Source organism: Cyphellophora europaea (genome assembly GCF_000365145.1).
Source record: "Cyphellophora europaea CBS 101466 unplaced genomic scaffold supercont1.11, whole genome shotgun sequence".
NCBI classification, from domain to species: Eukaryota; Fungi; Ascomycota; class Eurotiomycetes; order Chaetothyriales; family Cyphellophoraceae; genus Cyphellophora; species Cyphellophora europaea.
In genome coordinates this window covers 886,630-906,671 of record NW_008481799.1, presented here as the reverse complement: position 1 = coordinate 906,671, position 20,042 = coordinate 886,630, and the positions used below count along the sequence as shown (strand labels likewise).

Below are 20,042 nucleotides of genomic sequence, written 5' to 3'. Positions count from 1 at the left end.
TGAAGTCGTGACAAGGGGCTCCTTCGGCTTCCGAGCAAGTCTCCCTCTGAATTGGGCTTAAAAACCTTCCCCCAAAAACCTTTCGCCGTGGGCGTCTTCACGACCACAACCCCGAACATATGTGTTCGTCCACGCAAAGTATGGAATAAGTGGCGCGAGTCATGTCTCCCCATCGTCAAGGATAGACATCCACCTGGTCACGGAACCGCACAGCATGGTGCCGGTTCTTCCTCCCCGAGACAGACTGCAGATTGTTCTCAACAGCAGCCGCCGACCGTGCGATCTTCTTTGACATGTCTGAAGAGACACCGACCACAGCAGCGTCAGCCGTTTGTGACTCCTCAGGCGCCGTACCAGTCAGCTGGAGATCGACGGTCTGCCTCTTCCGTGGCATTTGTGATTGGGACCTGGGAGGGCTGATATCGATTGGCCGAGCATACGTCGCACCTTGTGATTGCTGTGGTGTGGCTGAACGAGGCGCGTGGGAGTTAGAAGATATTCGCTGGCTTGCACGCTGACTGTTCCAGACTTGACCAGCTTGCTTAGTTGGATTTCTAGGTGGCGTACCCGTCTGCCGGCCTGCAGAACTGTTGGCTTCTGTGTTGTTCGCCAGTAGGCGGCTTCTGTCTGCTGCTGAGGCCTGGACGAGTTTTAGAGGGAAGAGTGGGGTGGTAAAGCGACGAGTCATCTCCCGCTCGGCTTCCTGTTTCCATATTGAGTCCATTCTGATTCTGTGATGACAATGGCATAACGCGATGGTCCATATTTTGCAATGGCCTGTGCATTTGTAGATTTATGTGTTTTATTCTCGAGGGGCCGGGCGATGACGATTGAGGCGCTTACTAGGACTGCCGTATCTGTTAGCTAAAGTCAAATTGCCCTTGATCTGCAATGGCGATCTGCGGACCCTGGCACGGGTCGGCCAAGTCCTAATTCGGCCATCGACTTTGTACAAGGCATTGTTGGTTGTGGACCAGAGACTGCAGCTCTCGTCCGTCATATTTAGACCTCTATACTGACCAGAAGTGTTGTGAATTGTGTACCCGGCGCCAGCAATCTGTATTGACAGGCGACAATCGCTCCAAATGTCCCTACCAGACCAGGGAAATAGTCGAGCCCACCCCTTCTTGCGCGAGACGCTCTTCACCGTGGCCTTTGCGACCGTCAACAGCTAACTTGATGGCACGGATCCCAATGCCACGGGTACGAAGCCACGCCTCGTCTTCCTCGGTAGTAGGAACCCTTATGCGAATAAGAGGCCCAGCTCCCTGGCTGGTTGGAGTCGTCAACTTGTACGACACTCCTTTTTCCCTGCTTGAATCGGCCGTGATCTGATCTGGGGCGACGCCAGTGATGTTCGAATACAGGGTAGAGTAAGCAGTGAGTTTCTCAGGTGGCACCAGGACATCGACGCTGGCGATACCGGTCGCTTTGCATGGATGCGCGATGGCACTGTCGTCATCGAAAGGGACGCGGACCACCCTAGCCGTCACATCGTGGGCGAAGAAAGGTGTATCGAGGCGACTTGTTGGAAAGAAGCTTGTTGCGGGGGTTTCGGCAGCATTTGAGTATTCGGGCCCGGTCATTTCCCATTTCACTTCGACACCGTCCTTGCGCTTACGGGCACCCGGATTTGGAGGATTGAATTTGACTCCCAGGCCTCCGTCTCCCTCTTCATGCACTAAACGCCGGGTCAAGTGGTCATAGTTGACTGTGGCAGTGAAAGGTCGCAAGGTTGTCAAGGCGAATGCTATTAAACCAGGGGATTTATCCACCCAAGCGGTCTGAATTGGATTGTCGTGGTTGATCCAAGTGAAAAGTTCGATCTGCGTCACGACCAGTTTTGTCAGTGTGCTGCGAAGCCTCATGAAGATAGACATAGCAGAGCCGCGGTTGCAGACTCTCTTTCCACATCACTCACATAGGTGCCATCGCCAAAGATGATGAGCTTGTTCTTACTCGAACCACCTGTAACAAAGTCAACTTAGGGGCGAACAACTCGACTCGCATGCACTACCTGCATGCGTTCCGCCCTCAATGACCTTGAAGTTGGAGCTCAGCCAAGAGGGTAGACTTTCCAAGACTTCGTTTTCAAGCAGTAGTACGACGTGATCATGGCAGCAGTAGGATAATGACATGGCAAAAGCTCGCTTCCGCGGATGTATCTCTTGGGAGCAGACGACAGATGTAAGGAGGGGTACGGATCACTACGCGGCCAGAGCATCATCGGCGCTCCGGGGAAGTGGATACTGATCGGGTGTGCAAACATGCCAAGTCTGTGTTGTAGACTTGGCATGTTTGCTGATTCTCGACCGAGGTCGTCACAAGCCATGGCGCAGAACAGCCTTGCTTCATCCCATTACTACCTCCGGCTATCACTGGCGCATCACTGACAGGAACTTACAATGATGGAATGGCGAGCTCAATCCTGACGAACTTGTCAGTTTGAAGGTAGGTCCAACATGGATGGCATTCGAACGGGCTCTTTGATCGGCCGACCCTGAAGCTGCCTTTCTTTGTTGATCATTTCCGGCGAACAGCCATCAAAGACTTCAAAGTCCATGAGCCAGATACGTCGTGCAATTATGCGTTCGCCGTGCAATCCGAAAACCATCCCCAAGGTCGTCTCCTTGTACTAATGCTGCAGCCCCGTTGATTTAACTCTTAGCCATCTACCATAAGACGGAGCTCGCACCTTGCATATTAGAGACACATGTATGGCTGCTGCGCCGCTACACAATGACCAAGCAAGTATCAGATGACGAACATATCGTGGGCACAACTTCTGCTGAAGCAGTCGACGGAACAAAGGTGATCGCGGCCAGCTTGAGAGACCCCGGGACCGAAGCAATACGCTGCGCCAAGGACACGATCCTAGAAGGATGCGTTACCCGTGAGCTACGACGAGCCGAGATCTCCCTCGACCATGAACGCCTCGATCTTGCCGTCGATCATGTTCGAAATGCCCGTGCATATTGCAAAGACTTCGAAGCAACAGAGCAAGTCTGGCGCTTGTGCCGCAACATGGAGGCTCTCCTTCGCCATTGGGCACTGCAAGATAAGACTGTCTATCTGACGGAGCCCACAAAGACACATTCAATACCTCTGCCCGAAGCGGCTGCACCTTTCTGCGCGCCTAGCGTACGCATCGACAGTGACGTCTCTTTATTCGCCAGATTGATGCGAGAAGTGCAACAACGAAATGGCACCCCGGCTCCAGGCTCCCCAGTACAGGAGAGTCCCCAGCTGCCTCCGCCGCCTGCAAGGACAAGTCTGGACCAAGAAGCGGGTATTCGCGACCCGGCTTCGTCTAGTTCAAGCGGTAGCTTCGAAGGCATAGACGAATTACTCCCACGTCTAAAAAGCAGTCCACTGGCACAAGCTCCTCGGCTCCGTCCAGAACCCGCAGTATTTGAGCTTTCAACGACGAATGCAGCCGCCAGAATCAGTAAATGGTATGACAGCCATCCACGAAGCCCGTCGTTATTCAAGAACAGCGAAGTACCATCACCGCGGCGCCACTCCTTCCCTATCGCAAGCCCGGGCCTACCGCCATCTCCAACTTCTCCAAGACACGAGAGAAAACGGTCACTTCACATTCATTTAAATGTCCTGGCCGAGTCAGAGCCGCGAAGTCGTGCGGAGACGTTGGCATCGACAGATGACTCGGCCTCCAATTATTCGCAGAAGAAGTCTCAAGGTGAGATGAGTACTGCACTCTCGGACACTCCTGCACTGACCAAATTGGTCGATGACTTACAGAGCAACCCATTCGCGGCGCGGGAAAGTGCTGTTGCGCAAATAGTCAGAAAACTATCACTCGAATCTCCTTCTGCTCTGGGCCCCGTTGACAGCTCCTCTGTGGATAATGAGCATGGTGACGTCCTGCCACCAAGCCCACTTCGAGTAGCCTTTGGGCCCGAAGACCTGCCGACACAGCTCAACCAGGCACCTTCTCTCCAGCCACGAAGCCCCGCGAGCCAGAACACACCGCCCCCACTCCCGCTGCAGACACATTCACGCTTGACACTCTCGTTACAACTCGGAGCTGGCAATGCCGCTGGTTCGCCAACTCGAGCCAGCCCTCTCCGAGAAACATCATTCTTCCCAGAATCTGGTCCGAAGGTGACCCGTCACAAACCACCGCCGCTAACTCGCAGAGCAGTCCCCCATTCTCGGCTCCCACGTCCGATGAAGCAGTCTAGTGGTCCCGTCACCGCCAGTAATCCTGCCATTTCAAGCTCCGCCGCATCCTGGGCACCCACTTACGCCTTCACCTTGACCTCATCTCCCCAAGCCATCACAACACCTCCAGCCAAGTCATTCAGACCTCCTCCAAATCCACCGCTGGACACCATTTCGCAACGCCGTCCTCTACCAGGCCAATACGCCGCCAACAGCAGCCCTTCGACCCCCAGCACCCGCGCCCGCCGGAACGCTTCCATCCGCGTCTCTAAGATCGCGGCGCGTTTCGAGCATGAACTGCGTCTTGGAAAACCGAAAACGGCAGGGATCGATACGCCCAAAGTCAGCCGTAACGTGCCGAAAGCGCAAGGGAGCGATATGTACAAACTCAGCCGCAGCGTGCCGAACGCCGAACGCCCGCCGTGGCAGATACCGGGGAATCAGGGCAGGCCACCGGTAGCCACCACGGCGCCGCAGAGACCTGCTGGGTTCGCGAGGTGGGCTTCTGAGATGGGGGAGAGGAGGCTAGGGGCTGTTCGCGGCGCGCGGTGAAAGTCAGGAGATTGGGGCGGTTGTCGGTGGAAGACAGTAGAGCGCGTGTAGGGGAAAGGAGGGGGAAAAGAAACAATACATGTAATTCGGTGGGTTTCCTTTGCCGTGATGGATGATGAGCTTTTTCTTTAGACACGAACCTCTTGGTCGTGTTGCGAGCTGTTTCGACACAATATACATAGACTTTCTAGAATCTAGTTTGACGCTATCATGTAAAAACGCATACACCCGGCATTCTCGAATCTTTGAATCGTGGGAGATCCGGACATAACTCCATCTCGGTCTCGTGGACGGCCCTAAATTCCCGTACCCAAACACACATTCGCTCAGGCGTCCACACCGACGCCCCCTCGAACACGCCAGCGGCGGAGACAAGCGGTAGCGAACGCCCGCGCACAACGACGCGCAGAGAACCCTCACCGCGGCGGCGGCGAAAACGCCATGCCGCCAACAGGCACATACCCATCCGCGACTGTAGGCTGCCTGCCGCCCTTGGCGCCCTTGGCGCCCTTAGCCTTCCTCCCCTCCTCCTCGCGCCACTGCACCTCCTTCTCGTCCTGCGCGACGCTACAGCAGCAGCAGCACGCAGCTTTCAGCAGATCCTCCAACACGCCCCCGGTGAGTTTGCGGTCGAGTTCGTAGGCTTTGCGGACGCGCGTCTTCTGGATCGCGGCCAAGACAATGTTGATGCCGCAGAGGAGGCCGAAGGCGACGCAGCTGCCGTTGCAGGCGGTGTAGCCGAGCATGTTGGTGGGGTCTCTGCGGGCGGAGCGCTGGGTCAGGCGGTATTGCGTGCGGCCGTAGGTGATGCAAGGGCAGGTTAGGGCAGTGAGGCAGATGGTGGGCTCGGCGCAGGAGCAGAAGGAGTGGTGCCAGGTGCCGCCGCGAATGGGTTGCGGGGTGGGGGAGAAGGAGGAGATGGGGATGGTGGAGGAGTCGGTGGAGGGCGCGAGGATGGGGATGTTGGTTGTGTTGGAGGTGGTGGCGGTGGGGTGATGCTGTTGTTTGGTTGGTGTTGTGGGACTGAGGGGGTTTTCGTCCGGTGCTATGGGTATATTGGGCTGGTGTTGAGGTGGGTCTCGGTTTGTGGGCTGAGGCGGCATCTGTGTGTACTGCATTGTGTTCTCGGGCTTCGTATCCTGGGATTGCTGCTGGTTGCGGTGTTGTTGATGAGGTCGAACTGGATATGATAACGGATGGTCTTGGCTGGAATATGAGGTTGGCCCAGAGGCGTAATGCTGGGCAGCCGGATGCTCGGATTGAGTATAAGTTGGGGCAGACTCTACGGGAACAGCAGGCTGATGTGGTTGCTGTGGCTGGTGTGCCCCGGTTTGCTCAAGGGCCCGGCTGACTGTGTCTGGGTTCGAGTGAGATTGCTGGTTCTGCAAATGCTCCGGAACTTGGGGAAGAGGTGGGACGTTAGGTGGCCTTTGATTGCCGCCATCGCGGTGCCACGTGTATCCCTTTGCCTCAGCCGGTGTGTCCACCCATGAGAACCTGCTGTGCTGTGAATGAGTGGGCTCTTGAGGCTGATGCCGTTCTTGGTCCATTCGAGTCTGGGACGATCTAGGTACCTGAGGGTACTCGTATACACCCATATTGACAGTTCCCAATGCTAGAAATATGCCTTGCGCGGGGCTGAAGTAAAGCAGAGTAGCACGATTAGCGATACAGACAAGTGATGGATGTCAAGGATCAGCAGGAGTGGTATGACGGGCAGGTGGCCTTGCCAGTATCTAAATAGAAGCACAGAACGAGACGAGAAGGCAAGGTTGAGAGATCGGCCAGGCTGAACGATGAGCACTGGGGGCCGGGCCTTTGAAGTCATGCTTGCAGCGAAGATCAGGGACACCGCTGCTCAATCCCCTGGGCCCTGCGTTTGCGCATCACAGCCATCGATTGGAGGAAGAGGTGAACGGTAAAAAGGTCGGGGCGGTTAGAGCCAACCAACCGCATGGCCGCATTTTGGTCAGGCGTTCACGACCGGCTTTGGCCCGGAAACATTTCGAAACAGACGCAGCAACACTGTGAGAGGCGCGCCAGATGGGCCTGGCCTGTAGGCGCCGAACGCGTCTGTTTCCAAAGGCGAGGCGTGAGGAGGTCGAAGCGCCGTCGCTGGGCGGCAATCGAGGGCATTTGAAGGGCCGATTTCCCTGGAATTCAAGCTTGTTCAGTGGAAGCGCCCATCCGTCGGCCCTGAACCTTGTGCCAACATCATCACTTGCTTGATCACCAGTTCCGTTTTGTGATGTCGCTCGAGTAGTTTCGAGACTGTGTGAATATGTTTCCTACATCAGACTGCCGAATTAATTCACCTGCACGACCAAATACAGCTGTGAACAGTACTGATACGTTCCTCATGTTCATCAACTTCTTGCCAAAACCACCCAAGCTGCCATTTTGGGCATAGCGCCCCGCCCCGCGTATTGTACGGTACGGTATTATGGTAATGTAGTATGCCAAGGCATGGAGGAGCCACTCTGCGGGTCGCATGACCTCGACGTCGACTTCCATGGAGCTGTTTCGCTGTAGGCCTCGGGAGACAGGTCTACGAATGTCGACACTCTTGCTGTGATTCTAGGAGCTAAGTACGGCGAAGGAGCGAATCTGCTAGGCTGGCCCTGGTCGAGGTTCACTAACGATGACTTTACTCAAATCTCGCACAGTATTGCTCCTGTGGGCTACCTGGGTCACGAATGCACGGACGGAGCCGGACATTCGCGCAAGAGTATCGTTGGAGCGAGATCCCCTCGATGGTACCCATGGTCCAGCTTACATACAACAGCCACTGGATGACGTTCATCGAGCAAATCACGCACTGCCCGACGAGCATGGATGGGAGAACTTTGAGGATTTTCCACCTTCTCCCGACTGGAACGTGAGAACGGCGGCAGAGCCTGGCTTGACGTACAACAAGACTCTACTGCCCTTGGTCTACGAGCCATTTCCTCTCGGCGAGGTCAAGCCGCTGGGATGGCAGCGTCAACAACTGGAGCTGATGGCTGATGGCCTTCCCGGACATATGCATGAGTTCTACAGACTGGTCAAGGATGCTCCTTGGATGGGAGGTCATTCCGAATACTCACCACTAAACGAAGCCTACACATACTACTACGATGGAGTTGTGCCATTGGCCTACCTACTAGACGATTCACGATTGATGGATCACGTACTGAACTCCACTGACTTCCTCCTCAGCCAGCAACACGAGGATGGCTGGCTAGGTCCAGAGACTGACGTCAGGAGACGCAATTTTTGGGGCAGATATCCGTTGTTTCTTGGCTTGATGCAGTTGGCTCAGGCTGAGAAACACCGCGAGCGGGAGATCGTTCGGGCTATGCACCGCTTCGTTGAACGCATGCACGAGATGCTGAAGAATGGTTATCAAGGCTACGTATGGAAGCCTGGATCCATGTTTGACCAACAGTGGGGCCGCGCTCGAGCCGCAGATATGGTTCTAGCCCTGCAGTGGCTTTACGAACACCACCCACACGAGAACCCCGACAAGCTGCACGATTGCATCGTTTGGATGTACGAGATGGCATACGACTGGTCGGCCTACTTTGAGGAGGACGTCTTCCTGAAGGACGACCTCGAGCAATTCCCCAATGATGTCCTCGATTCACTCTTTCCCTTCCTGCACGTCGTCAATGCAGCCCAGGGTCTCAAGAGCCCGGCCGTCATGCGCCGCCTGACCCACGAAGACCGCCTCCTCGACAAGGCCCGCATTGGTGTAGACTGGACATATCGGTATCATGGAGGCCCCTCTGGCGCCATCTATGGAGATGAACGCCAGTCCTCTCAGAAACCGTACCGCGGCACAGAGCTCTGCAGCGTCGTCGAGTCCTTGTTCTCCTTGAACTACCTCTATCAAGCCATCGGCGATGCCTCTTTCGCCGATCACGCCGAAAAAGCCGCTTTCAATGCAATGCCTGCCATGATCTTGCCCGACTGGTGGGCACACCAATACGTTGCCCAAACCAATCAGCCCGCTAGCCATGAGCTCCGTGGCAACCCCTTTTGGAACGTGGGACCATGGGGCACGACTTTTGGCACGGAGCCAAATTACCCTTGCTGTGCCGTTCGTTTTAGCACCGGGCTTCCGAAATATATCGCCTCATCCTTCGTCCGCGCTGCAGACGGGGAAGACCACATCATCCACGGACTCCTCGGCCCCTCCGAGCTACGCACCAGTTTCCGCAAGTCGCACTCCCACCGCAAGCACGACGTCCGCATCACCTGCATAACCAACTACCCCTTCTCGCACTCCCTCAGCTACAAGATCCAGACGCCCCATCCACTCCGCTTCTCCATCCGCATCCCTGCCTGGAACCTGCCCTCCGCCTCCGGCTACCGCATCAATTCCGGCCACACCTTCCAACTCGACCCCGATCCAGCCACCAGCCTACACACCCTCCTCATCCCCGCCGGCACCACCACACTCGACCTCTGGCTCGGCGCCAACATCCGCATCTCCCACCACGAATCCTCCACCATCAGCATCCACCACGGCGCCCTGACCTACGCCCTCCCCATCCCCGCCACCTACTCCCACCGCCGCCCCGGCCGCTACCCGGGTACCGACGCCCCCGAGCAGGCCCGCGACTGGACCATCGAGCCGCAGGACAACGCCACGTGGAACCTCGCCATCGACCCTAGCACATTGCGTTTCTTCGCCCATGGCGGCAACCACAGTCACAGCAACCGCGATGGCGATGGCGATGCCGCAGCCCCGCCGCTACCGAATCCAGTATGGGCCGAGGGCGCGCCGCCTGTAGGCATCAGCGTGCTGGCGTGCCCCGTCAAATGGGGGCTGAATGACGATGGTTGGGCGGACATGCCGCCCGGCGAGGGGAGCAGGAACTGTACGGGCCGGGCGCGCATGGTCGAGTTGCGCCCGTATGGGAGCACGCCGATCCGGGTCGCGCAGTTTGCGGTGGTGGATTTGGGGCAGGGCAGTGGGGATTTGTGGGTGCCGGGGGCGTCTGGGGCGAGTGGGGAAGCAGAAGCAGAAGCAGAAGCAGAAGCAGAAGCAGGAGGAGGAGAAGGGGAGGAAGAGCGCGAGGAACTTTAGTTTTGAGTGGATGGATTAGGGTGGCATGGCATGGCACTGCATAGCGTGCGGGAGAGTCAGTGGAGGGCATGTTTGAAGGGCATAAGTAGTGAGTGAGTATCGCTGGGAGGAAGCATGAGTGACTGTAGTGCATCGGAAAAGTAAGAATTGTTCATTTCGGGTGGTGATGTACATATGGTGAGATACGCCGAATACACATGCATGGCAACCACGTGTCGACTGCCATTTAGCGTGCTCGCTTGCCGTAAGCATACACTGGTCTGTGAGAGAGGAAGGGCTGTATATAGCAAGCGCCGACCTCATGCAGCATGCTTGACTGAAAACCCTCGTCCTCATTGCAGAACGTATGATCCACGATCGCTCGCTATCCGTGGTCGCTGTCCGTGGATAGAAGGTGTATGTGAATGACCTGGTAGTAAGGCGGACTTCAATGCCACCACTCTTCAGCGAAGTCCTTGCTCGTCCGTAATACATGCGTCTGACTGGTTGCAAGGTAGCACATAGTCGACCAATCCACCGATTGGCTGAAAGACTATCTCCCGCGGAAGAACGTACCTCATGGTAGCGGCGTGGTCACCATCTACCAAATTCGGTTTTGCTGCGTGCTCAACTTTCTAGTCCCACCCTCAGCAGCCTCTTTCTCGAGCTCGGCCTTCGCATTCCTCGCCTCCTCGATCTGCAGGGGGCTCTTGTAAAACAAGCTTGGGCTATGGCCTTCCTTGACCAGGTGAGCCAAATAGCCCCTGTTCTCCTTGTCCCGGTAATACTCGAGCTCTTTTCGACCGGTCGGATCAGGGAGCCGATACTGGAAGCCCAAAGTCTTGACTCGTCCCTCTTCTGTGCTCGCACCCTCGACCATCAATTTTGCGTTGCCAATGGCATCTTGGTCCCATTTGAGGGACACATAGGGGTGCATTAACTGTTGTTTTATCCTCCGAATTGACAACGGTGTGTAGAAACGGGTAGTGACAGTGCCTCCCAAAGCCTCGACGGCTGCAATGGCGCTTTTGCTTGCCCTGCTGACCACGAGATGGATGGGCGTTGTCAAGGCCTCGCGGCCACGGCCGAGCAGTTTCACGCCGTCCTTGATACCGTGTAAAGCTCGGCTAGCGCAGAGCTCGCGGAGCGTGATAGGTTGCTCGGGGTTTAGGCGGCCTTGATTGATCCATTCTTGGATTGTGTCGAGGTTGATGCCGGACATTTCGGTGCCGTGGACCGTATTCTTGAAGCCGAAGTGACCATGGACGATATGATCTGGGGTCTGGCCACCTGCGAAGTCCGCAGGGGCTTTGCCTTTCTGTTTCTGACCTTTATGACCACGTCCAGATTTCTGGCCTTTGTTACTGGAGGGACCCCGACCGCGGCGAATCTTTTTGTTGTAAGACGCAGGGATGTCACGCAAGTCGGAAAGGATAGATGCGGAACGTGTCTGGCTCACGAAGGGAACGAGAAACGTCGGTACAGAACGGTTTGTCAAGGTAAAGGCTGAGGTCAGCGACCTCAAGGAAAGCCGCGGAGGCATTTCGAGATGTGCTGGATGGAAAGGTCGTCGTCGTCGCGACGAAGCTCGAAAATTATCGGAATTGAAGCTTAGAGCGCCTGCGCCGAAAAGGCAACTTGGGAGAGTCCATTCCTCACGTGACATGACAATGCCAAGACAGACCCCGGCGCCAACGTCGAACGTGTTCAACCTGCACCATGAATCTACTGAATGACTACTCAGCAACCAATAATACGGCCAAAGGGGTACAAGAAAGACTCGATCGGAACTTAGGCACCTCACACCATCCTGACAGTGCTTCTTCCTACTCATCTCACGGTCATGTTTCCGCGATGTTGCGGTTGCGAAGCGGAAAGTTGGCGCAGTGTCATGGTGACCCCGGCTTCTGTGTGGCTGTGACTCGGCACCAATATATGTAGACAATGATGCAGAATTCTCAGGTCATTACAGCGAATATCAGATCATAACTGACATATGGCTCGAGCCTTGGGCAAAGCTGACTGATTTGCAGCCGCCGAACGACGCTGGCTTCGAAGACAATTTGGAGGATGACAAATGAGCTGGCCACTGACGGTTCATGCAGTTTCTGTGATAGCTTCTATGAATGATATGAATGATATGAATGACGGCGGATCCTTCACTTCTACTTCGTATTTACCGTGTAACTTGAACAAGGGATGAAGTGGCGTTGTGGCTGGGTCTTTGCCTCACCCCTTTCTAGGGGATGCAGCCGCCCCCGGGCTACGCGAGACTAGGCTTCAACGGAGCCCCCCAAAAGTTACCTTATTTGGATTTCTTAATTCGTGGAACTCGAGGAGACACTTTTCCTCGACAGCCATGTTACGAGCAGTGCACTTATAGCGCAGACTTCATAGCTACACACCTGCGAGAACAGTATGTTTTGAATCATTCTGCTACCACATATAGGTAGCGGCACACGCTCAACTCGCCCACGATGGGTCCGATCGAACTTAATAAGCGGCGCATCTTCATCCTGGTTGCCGGTGTCTTTACCTGCGTTATCCTGTTCACTGGTCTACCCTCCAGCGAGCGAGTCCAGGACGGTCTGCACAGTATCCCAATACCTGGTATCCCACAAGGCCCGCAGCTGGCCCCGGGCAAGGACCCCGATAGTGCCTGGGACTTCCCCGACCCCGAACACGCAAAGGAAGAATCCGTGCATCATGAAGTGCCAAAGCCAGAACATACGACGGTCGTACCGCCGGCGCCGGATACTGAAGCATATGATCTACATCCAATCAACCAGTTGATGGAAGAGGCGGACCATGCTTTTAGAGTGTATGAGGGCAGCGCATCTCAGACCTTCCGCCAGACGGTAGAAAAGTACAGGAGCAAGTACGGGAGGCACCCGCCCCCAGGTTTCAGGGACTGGTACAAGTTCGCCAGGAAGAGAAACGTGGTCAACATTGACGACTTCGACCATATCATGGACGACCTGCGGCCCTTCTGGAGCGTTGAACCGTCTTACATTCGCACCCATGCTGCCCATATGTGGGAGAACGAAGGCCATGGTGCGGCAGGCATTCATATCAGAGATCACAAGGTCGGGAAGGTCAACTTCGGTTCCTGGCGATCAGAGACTTTCGAAGGCGTGGTCAACACGTTCATCGAGTACCTGCCAGATATGGATATTGCCATGAACAGACTCGATCAGCCTCGTGTGGTAGTACCATTTGAGGATTTACAGGAGATGCTGCAGAAGGAACAGCAAGGTCGAATCATGCATCCCGAAGCCATGGATAGCTTTACATTCAACCAAAGCGACCTCTTGGATCTGTCCATTCAGGATAAAGGACTTGACAACTCCACACGCCTCGATGCTGCCTGGTTCAACGCCGCAGGAAAGCAATATATGGAAGTGGCTGCCAAAGCATGCCCGCCCGAATCTCCCGCCCGTCGTAACATGAGTATGGCCGAGACGGACGCCCTATACAAAGAATCCTCCGCTGGCATCGTCACCAATTTCAACCTTTCCTCGGATCTCTGCACGGTGGGTCCTGCTATTCAAGACCTCCACGGCATGATGTACTCGGCTTCCAGCATGCTTCCTACGCACAGACTCGTCCCCATCTTTGGCGAGTGTAAAGTCAATGTCAACAACGACATCCTCTTTCCAGCAAACATGTATTACCGTCATGATGACCGATACGACTACTCACCGGACGACGACGTTGACTGGCGCAGCAAAAACAACAACATCATCTGGCGCGGCGTCACCTCAGGCGGAGTGCAGATCGCAGACAACTGGGAGCGTATGCACCGTCAACGCCTTGTCCAGCTCACCAATGGCACCTGGACTGCCCTCAATCACAAAATGTACCCTGTCCTCACCGAGACCCAATCGTCCCCAGCTTCCGCCCATTCCGATGAAAACATAACTTACACACCAGTTCCCTCGTTCCACCCTGACGCTTTCGCACTTGCCCACAGCGACATTGGTTTCGTTGAGTCATGGGGCTGCGTACCCGACTGCTCGTTCTACGACGACGTCTTCTCCTGGAAAGCTCAAACCACCTTGACCTCACAATTCAGATCCCGCTATCTTATCGACGTGGATGGACACTCCTTCTCCGGCCGCTGGCACGCTTTTCTGCAGTCCAAATCCCTCGGTCTCAAAGCCACCATATTCCGCGAGTGGCACGACAGTCGCCTCTTCGCATGGCGGCATTTTGTGCCCGTGGATAACCGCTATGATGAGCTCTACGCCCTGTTAACATATTTCATGGGCTACGGCAGCGACGAAGATCGCGGCTTCAATGAGCAGGCGGGTGATCTCAACCCCAATGTCTACGTGCGGAGCCACGACAAGGAGGCTCAAAAGATCGCGCGACAGAGCCGGGAGTGGGCACATCGTGTCCTGCGCCGCGAAGACATCGAAGTCTACATGTTCAGGCTGCTGCTAGAGTACGCGCGCATCTGCGATGACAACCGTGATCGCATTGGTTACAGCGGTGATGGCAGTGAGTTGGATGACTTTGACAACGCCCATGCTGCTGGTGGCTGGGGGTTGGGGAAATGGCCCTGGACCAAGGAGAAAGATGCAGGCACCGAAAAGCCACGGGACGACTGAAGGTTCGCAGTTTGCAAAGGACCACAATGCCAAAGAACGTCAGAACTCTGCATAGGAAGACTTGTTCTATGCGCAAACGCGGCCGCTTCCTTGCTGCTCTCGGGACACAGAGGCGACTCGGCCGTCGTCGCCGTTTCCAGCATCAAGCAGAGACAAGCACAGGCAAAGAGGACGAGGGTCTGTGTCACTGAAATCCCAAACTCGCTACGAACCGCCCCCAGAAGGCCTGAATGCTCTCGACGCTGCCTTGTATCAGAGATCAATGCTCGTGGTCAGAACGACGGTCCTGTCTTTGGTTCCTACGGAGCCACGGCGCAACAAAGCGTGCCGGTGCTCATTCAATTGGGCTAGAGCGCCACAAAGACAAAGACCTGGCTGCAGCATGCCCCCATTATGGCGCGGCACAGGGTCGATACAAGAAAGCTTCCAGCCCGTTGAGTGGAGTGAGTGAAATTTGTGATGGAAGGATGGCGAAGCACTTCGTACGCTATGTGAGGGCGACGGAAGGGAAACCAATAAACGTTAAAGCAGGCCGCTATACCTGCGTCTACTACAGGCGTGGGGGAGTAGCAGATTCGGCGGTGTCTGGGAGGGCGGATCGAGTAATGGATCTATACACATATACACGTATACACGAATCGGGCGAAAGGCGGCTGAGAAAGAGCAAGTCGAAAATCTACTACTTTTAGTTTAGCGACTTTGTGTGGTATTTATCTTTTTTAGGGGCCTGAAAAACTCCAAATCGTAACCGAATCGATATCTTTACTTACACACACATAAATACAACAGCACAAAAGTCTCCGGTTGTAAAGCGGAGGCTTCCATCATAGCTACATATGTGATGAGGAGGATACTGTGCGCCCTCAGACACTCAGCCTAACCCCACCCCCCCCCCCCCCCCCCCCCCCCCCACCCTGACTCGGCCCGGCGGGTAGCGACGTGTGTGTGTTTGTATATCAGGAAGCCAGCCCATGAAAGCCTTCGCCGTCCAGGGGCACCCAAACCCAGGTTACATACAAGAATGAATGGATAACTTTCACGGGGGCGGACTAGAGTCTGGATTAGTAGGTGGGTAGCCCACCCGTCCCCGTTGCCGTGCATTGTTGTTCTTCAGCTGGACTGCCATCTCTCTATTCACGGCTGACATCGCGTCCAAAGAACTTGGCCTTCATCCAGTCCAGGCAGACTAGTACGCGGTTCCGCGCTGCTTCTTGTTAGCCTTGCTGCCATGCATGTCTGTGAGTAGTTGGATTTGAACTTACTGCTGAAGCACATGCTCAAATACGCACTCTTCCAGAAGAGATACGTCATGGTGCCACCACTGGCGATGTTGCCAGAGAACCAGCTCACATCTGCCACTGCCTTCTCGGCACCGATGTACGCCAAGCTGCCTTGGTGACTGTACTGGAAGGGACCCACCTGTTTCGTCCTTCTCAGTTGCTTCTGGCGCTCGTTGATCTCGGCGAGGATCTGGTTCCGCTCATCAGCCTTAGCCTTGCTCTGCTTCTCGCTCAGGGCCTTGAGGTCGTCCTCGATGGCGTCCGTCTTGGCCATGGTGTTGAACAGGCGAGCAAGGAAAGCACCCTCTTGCGCAGCGACCTGCGCCGTTGGGGCGTAGTTTGCGATGGCGCAGTCACCAACAGCCCAGATGTTCTCGGTACCGTTAACAACCAGGTATTCGTTGACTTCGAGGCCACGGCGAGAGTTCTTTTGTGCGGGGATCTGCGACATGAGGTCTTTGACAACGGGGCGGAGGGCGTTGCCAGTAGCCCAGACCAGAAGACCATAAGGAATGCGCTCGGTCTTCTTGGTTCCGTCAGGAAGGGTAGACTCGGCTTCGATGTACTTTTCGGTGACGTTCTTGACCATGGTTTTCGTGCGAATATCGATATGCTCTTCCTTGAAAGAGGACTCGGTGTAATCGATCAGCTGCTTGGAGAACATGGGAAGGACGTTGGGAAGGGCTTCGACCAGGGTGACATGGAAGTTCTCTTGAATCTGAGGCACCCATTTGCGAAGATCTTCTTGGAAGAAATCCTGGAGCTCGCCAGCGAATTCGACACCAGTAGGGCCGCCTCCCACAACAACCATGTGCAGGAGACGCTTGACTTCATCGTCCGTTTGGTCTTTGAAGACGGCGGTTTCGATACAATCCATGACCTTTTTGCGAATCTGCTGAGCATCGCCAACTTCTTTCAAGAAGCATGAGTGCTCGCGGACACCGGGAATACCAAAAGTAGCGTTTTCGGCGCCAACGCCAACAACCAGCATGTCAAAGGGAATTTCGGCATCCATCTTGTCACCTTTGATTTCCGAGTCGTCCTTAGCGTACACGATTTTCTTCTCGTAATCGATCTTCGTGGCTTCCGCCTCGAAGAACTTGACTGTAGCTTTCTTGTGACGTAGGATATTGCGGATGGGCTCCATGATGGAGCGATGCTCGATGGTTCCGACAGTGCAGGACGGCAGGAGGGGAGTGAACAGGAAGAAGTTGCGGGGCGAGACAACGACAACATTGTAGTTTTCGGTGTCGAGCTTCTTGAGGAGAGAGACTGCGCCCCAACCAGTACCTGCAGCAGGAGTCAGTTGTGACGACAGAGCTATCGCACTGCTACTCACCAAGGATAACGATGGTCTTTTTCTTTGGATCAGGTTCGAACTGCTCAGCTGGGTTCCGCAGATACCAAATTTGATAGCCAACATAACCAGCAGAAGCAATTACGGAGAGGTAGGTTATCCTCCACATCCATCTCAGGAATCTGAACCGCTTCTTCGGCTTTGCAGCGGGGGACAATGTAGCTTCAGGAGCCGGGCCATCAGCATAGGTGCGACGGAATGACTGCTGTAGCTTGGAGCGCGGTAGCGTCAGGCGAGGACGGGGGAGAAGAGCTGATGAACGGCTCGAGGCCAGGGATGATAAGGTCCGTCTGGAGGCGATGGGCGCGCCAGTGCTCAAACCACAAGCGGCAGGAGCCAGACGGAGGCCCAGCTTGGAGGCCATGGTTTAGAGCGGGCTTTGGGGAGCGCGCATGGACAGATCAGCAAGTAGTCGCAAGCTGGCGAGGACAGCGATATTTTATTTTGAGCAAAGGTGGGTCGGGGGCGTAATCAGGTCTCAAACAGCTTGTGACAGCCGCTTCTGCCGCTTCGAGATTCAAGATGCTGGAGATCGCACGCGATTGGCGGGCTCGATCCGCTTCCGATTTCCGCTGGTCCACTGAGCCGGTCGAGTCCTGATACGAAGCTCGGGTTGAAGGATGCTTGAAGATGGAGGTAGAGTGAGTGATGAAGCCTACGCGTTGGCTGCAGCGCAAGGTGAGTCCCGATGAAGCGATGCTCACACGATGAAAACCAAGATCGACGACTGACAAGCTCGTGAAGCTGAAGCAACGGCAAGCGACAGTAGCATTATTGGCACCGGAAGGCCGAAAGTAGATATACGAGGAGGTGGCTCGGCATGCACCACATTCGTCGAGTGTGCACATCAAACTGTACGGTTGAACGACCATAGAATGGTGCTCGGACAATGCAGTAGTACAGCATTAGGTACATTCAAGCATTTGTGTATTGTCATGGAAGAAATTCCCCTGTGTGGGCATCATAAGGAGTATTTCTGTTGCGCTCACTGTCGTACCCTGATTCTCTCCCCGTACCACCAGCCTAAGACATCGCAAGATTCAGCCGCAGCAGGTGGGTGAAGAACCTCAGTCTTTGTTACCGCATAAACAGTACCATGACGACCTCTGCATGATCGAAAGACTATCCCGTTACAACACCACTAGCTATTCGTCTTCTCGTCAACCTTGTCCGGAGTCTCTTTCACGCGCTCGGTCGTGGTGAGTTTGGACTTTTCAGCCAGGATCCTGTCAGCCTCCTCTTTGCCCTCCGGGGTCAGCTCAGGGCCTGGCTCCTGCTCCTCTTCATGCTCTTGGATGTCTTTGAGCTCGTCTGTCGAATCTTCTAACGCGGCCTCGCCCGCGGTAGTTGAATTTCTCCGCGCCTCGCTCACCAACATCTCAACCTCACTGATAGCGCCCTGTTCATGGCTGTTTTCTGTTTCGACACCGATGTCGGTTGTGGTGTTGTTCTGCAACTTCTTCGGATCAAACCGAACAAGCATGACCGACAGATTGTCTGTAGAAAAGCGTGACAGCGCGTGGTCAACCAGCATTTTCGAAGCTTCTTGCGGGTCCTGCACATTTCTTACGAGGTCTACAGCCTCCTGGTCGGAACACACGTCCCAGAGCTAGTATCAAGTCAGTAAAGGTCCTGCTATACATTGGTGACACTTACTCCGTCGCAAGCTAGGATCAGAAACTCGTCCTGATCGGGCTGTATCACTGTCTCGGTTGTATATGGGTGGCCCGTCACCAAATCCTTGAGATAGGAGTCGCCCAGAGCACGGGTCACAGCCAGCACGCCGTTAACACGATTGTTCAGAATCAGACCACCAGCTTTCGATATTCTGCGGCCCTCGTTCTCGTCCATACCCTTGTGGTCATATGATAAGCGCAGAGCCTTGCCGTTGCGGCAAAGTACAATTCGGGCGTCGCCTACGTTGGCTGTATAGAGCACCCGCTGTCTGGTCGCCTTCTGCTTTGCTTCCTGAATAGCATGCGCGGCGGCTTCGACTGTCGAATTACTCCGAGGAGCGCTTTCTTTGCCATCCTTGGCCTCCGACTCCTCGGCTTCTTTCGCCGCCTGGGCTGCCAAAGCAGCGATCGCCTGTGACCCGGTTGCTGAATGAGAGGTCGGGACTCGGTCTTCCCATCGGAGCACCGCGCAGATGGCGGTACATCCACTGTTCTTAAGAGGTAGCTTCTCCAGTTGGTTATCAGCCGAGGTGAAGGTCTGGTCCAGTAATTCGGGTACAGGGGTGTTGGGATTCTTCCGCATGAGATCCTCAAGGAGAACATGAAGCTTCTTTCCACACCACTCGGCCGCAAAAGTGCCGGCATGTCCGTCAAAGATGGCAAAATAGCCATTGTCCGTCTCCACTACATGCTGCGCGGTATCCGAAACCACCTGGGAAAGGGGCTTCTCTTCGTTGGACCGTCCGCTCTTGAGTGAACTGTCTGAAGGGAGTACAGGCGCAGGAGTACCGAGAAAATTGTAGAGATATGAATGAGTATCCTCCATGGTCCGTCGACATTTCTTGTTCTTGTCCTCGGTGACACCGACTTTGAAGGACGAGTTAGGAGTCGGTTGCGACTCGCCGGCCGAGTTGTTGTTGGCGCCTTGCGGCACGCTTAGAGCAGCATCTATCTTGCTGAGTTTCTGCATGGGGGTCTGCGGACCCTCTCTGTCGCCGTGTATTAACGAATTCTTGGCTTGAGTGAAGATCTCTTTGGCTTTTGCAGTGCCACTGCTTCGCCGTTTCTTTGTGTCGCCGGTCGAAGTGGGCGACTCATCCGACCTCCGCGCAGGACTTTCGGTTTTGGAGCTCGTGAGATCGTCGGTCTTGATTGCTGCAGGTGTGGTAGCCGGAGTAGGCGACGCTGGAGCAGGGCTCTCGGTGCGCGGGGTGGTGCTGTCAGCCTCTGAATCCTTTTCCTTCTTGCTCCCAAACATGCGATTTAGGATGCCCCCATGCGAGGAGGTCCTCCGATCTGTATTGCCAGCCAGCTTGACTGATTGCA

General features: G+C 55.2%; 8 protein-coding genes across 8 annotated transcripts; 3 read left to right on the top strand and 5 right to left on the bottom strand.

Moving 5' to 3' along the window:
- Positions 1-1,091: 1,091 nt before the first annotated feature.
- On the bottom strand, positions 1,092-2,296 carry HMPREF1541_10014 (uncharacterized protein; the record flags this gene model as incomplete). The annotated part of the gene is made up of 3 exons (XM_008714685.1): positions 1,092-1,826; positions 1,922-1,968; positions 2,137-2,296. The coding sequence occupies 3 exons, from the start codon at positions 2,294-2,296 to the stop codon at positions 1,092-1,094; spliced, it is 942 nt and encodes a 313-aa protein (XP_008712907.1).
- Positions 2,297-2,739: 443 nt separating this feature from the next.
- HMPREF1541_10013 (uncharacterized protein) lies at positions 2,740-4,737 on the top strand (the record flags this gene model as incomplete). The annotated part of the gene is made up of 1 exon (XM_008714684.1): positions 2,740-4,737. The coding sequence occupies one exon, from the start codon at positions 2,740-2,742 to the stop codon at positions 4,735-4,737; it is 1,998 nt and encodes a 665-aa protein (XP_008712906.1).
- A 416-nt stretch (positions 4,738-5,153) lies between these two features.
- HMPREF1541_10012 (uncharacterized protein) lies at positions 5,154-6,335 on the bottom strand (the record flags this gene model as incomplete). Its single annotated transcript, XM_008714683.1, has 1 exon — positions 5,154-6,335. One exon carries the CDS (start codon positions 6,333-6,335, stop codon positions 5,154-5,156), a length of 1,182 nt encoding a protein of 393 aa, XP_008712905.1.
- Positions 6,336-7,378: 1,043 nt separating this feature from the next.
- Positions 7,379-9,811, top strand: HMPREF1541_10011 (uncharacterized protein; the record flags this gene model as incomplete). The annotated part of the gene is made up of 1 exon (XM_008714682.1): positions 7,379-9,811. One exon carries the CDS (start codon positions 7,379-7,381, stop codon positions 9,809-9,811), a length of 2,433 nt encoding a protein of 810 aa, XP_008712904.1.
- A 580-nt stretch (positions 9,812-10,391) lies between these two features.
- HMPREF1541_10010 (ribosomal protein L15) lies at positions 10,392-11,333 on the bottom strand (the record flags this gene model as incomplete). Its single annotated transcript, XM_008714681.1, has 1 exon — positions 10,392-11,333. One exon carries the CDS (start codon positions 11,331-11,333, stop codon positions 10,392-10,394), a length of 942 nt encoding a protein of 313 aa, XP_008712903.1.
- A 934-nt stretch (positions 11,334-12,267) lies between these two features.
- HMPREF1541_10009 (uncharacterized protein) lies at positions 12,268-14,403 on the top strand (the record flags this gene model as incomplete). The annotated part of the gene is made up of 1 exon (XM_008714680.1): positions 12,268-14,403. The coding sequence occupies one exon, from the start codon at positions 12,268-12,270 to the stop codon at positions 14,401-14,403; it is 2,136 nt and encodes a 711-aa protein (XP_008712902.1).
- Positions 14,404-15,533: 1,130 nt separating this feature from the next.
- HMPREF1541_10008 (uncharacterized protein) lies at positions 15,534-17,404 on the bottom strand (the record flags this gene model as incomplete). Its single annotated transcript, XM_008714679.1, has 3 exons — positions 15,534-15,607; positions 15,666-16,973; positions 17,023-17,404. The coding sequence occupies 3 exons, from the start codon at positions 17,402-17,404 to the stop codon at positions 15,534-15,536; spliced, it is 1,764 nt and encodes a 587-aa protein (XP_008712901.1).
- Positions 17,405-18,181: 777 nt separating this feature from the next.
- On the bottom strand, positions 18,182-19,974 carry HMPREF1541_10007 (uncharacterized protein; the record flags this gene model as incomplete). Its single annotated transcript, XM_008714678.1, has 2 exons — positions 18,182-18,649; positions 18,697-19,974. 2 exons carry the CDS (start codon positions 19,972-19,974, stop codon positions 18,182-18,184), a joined length of 1,746 nt encoding a protein of 581 aa, XP_008712900.1.
- Positions 19,975-20,042: the final 68 nt, after the last annotated feature.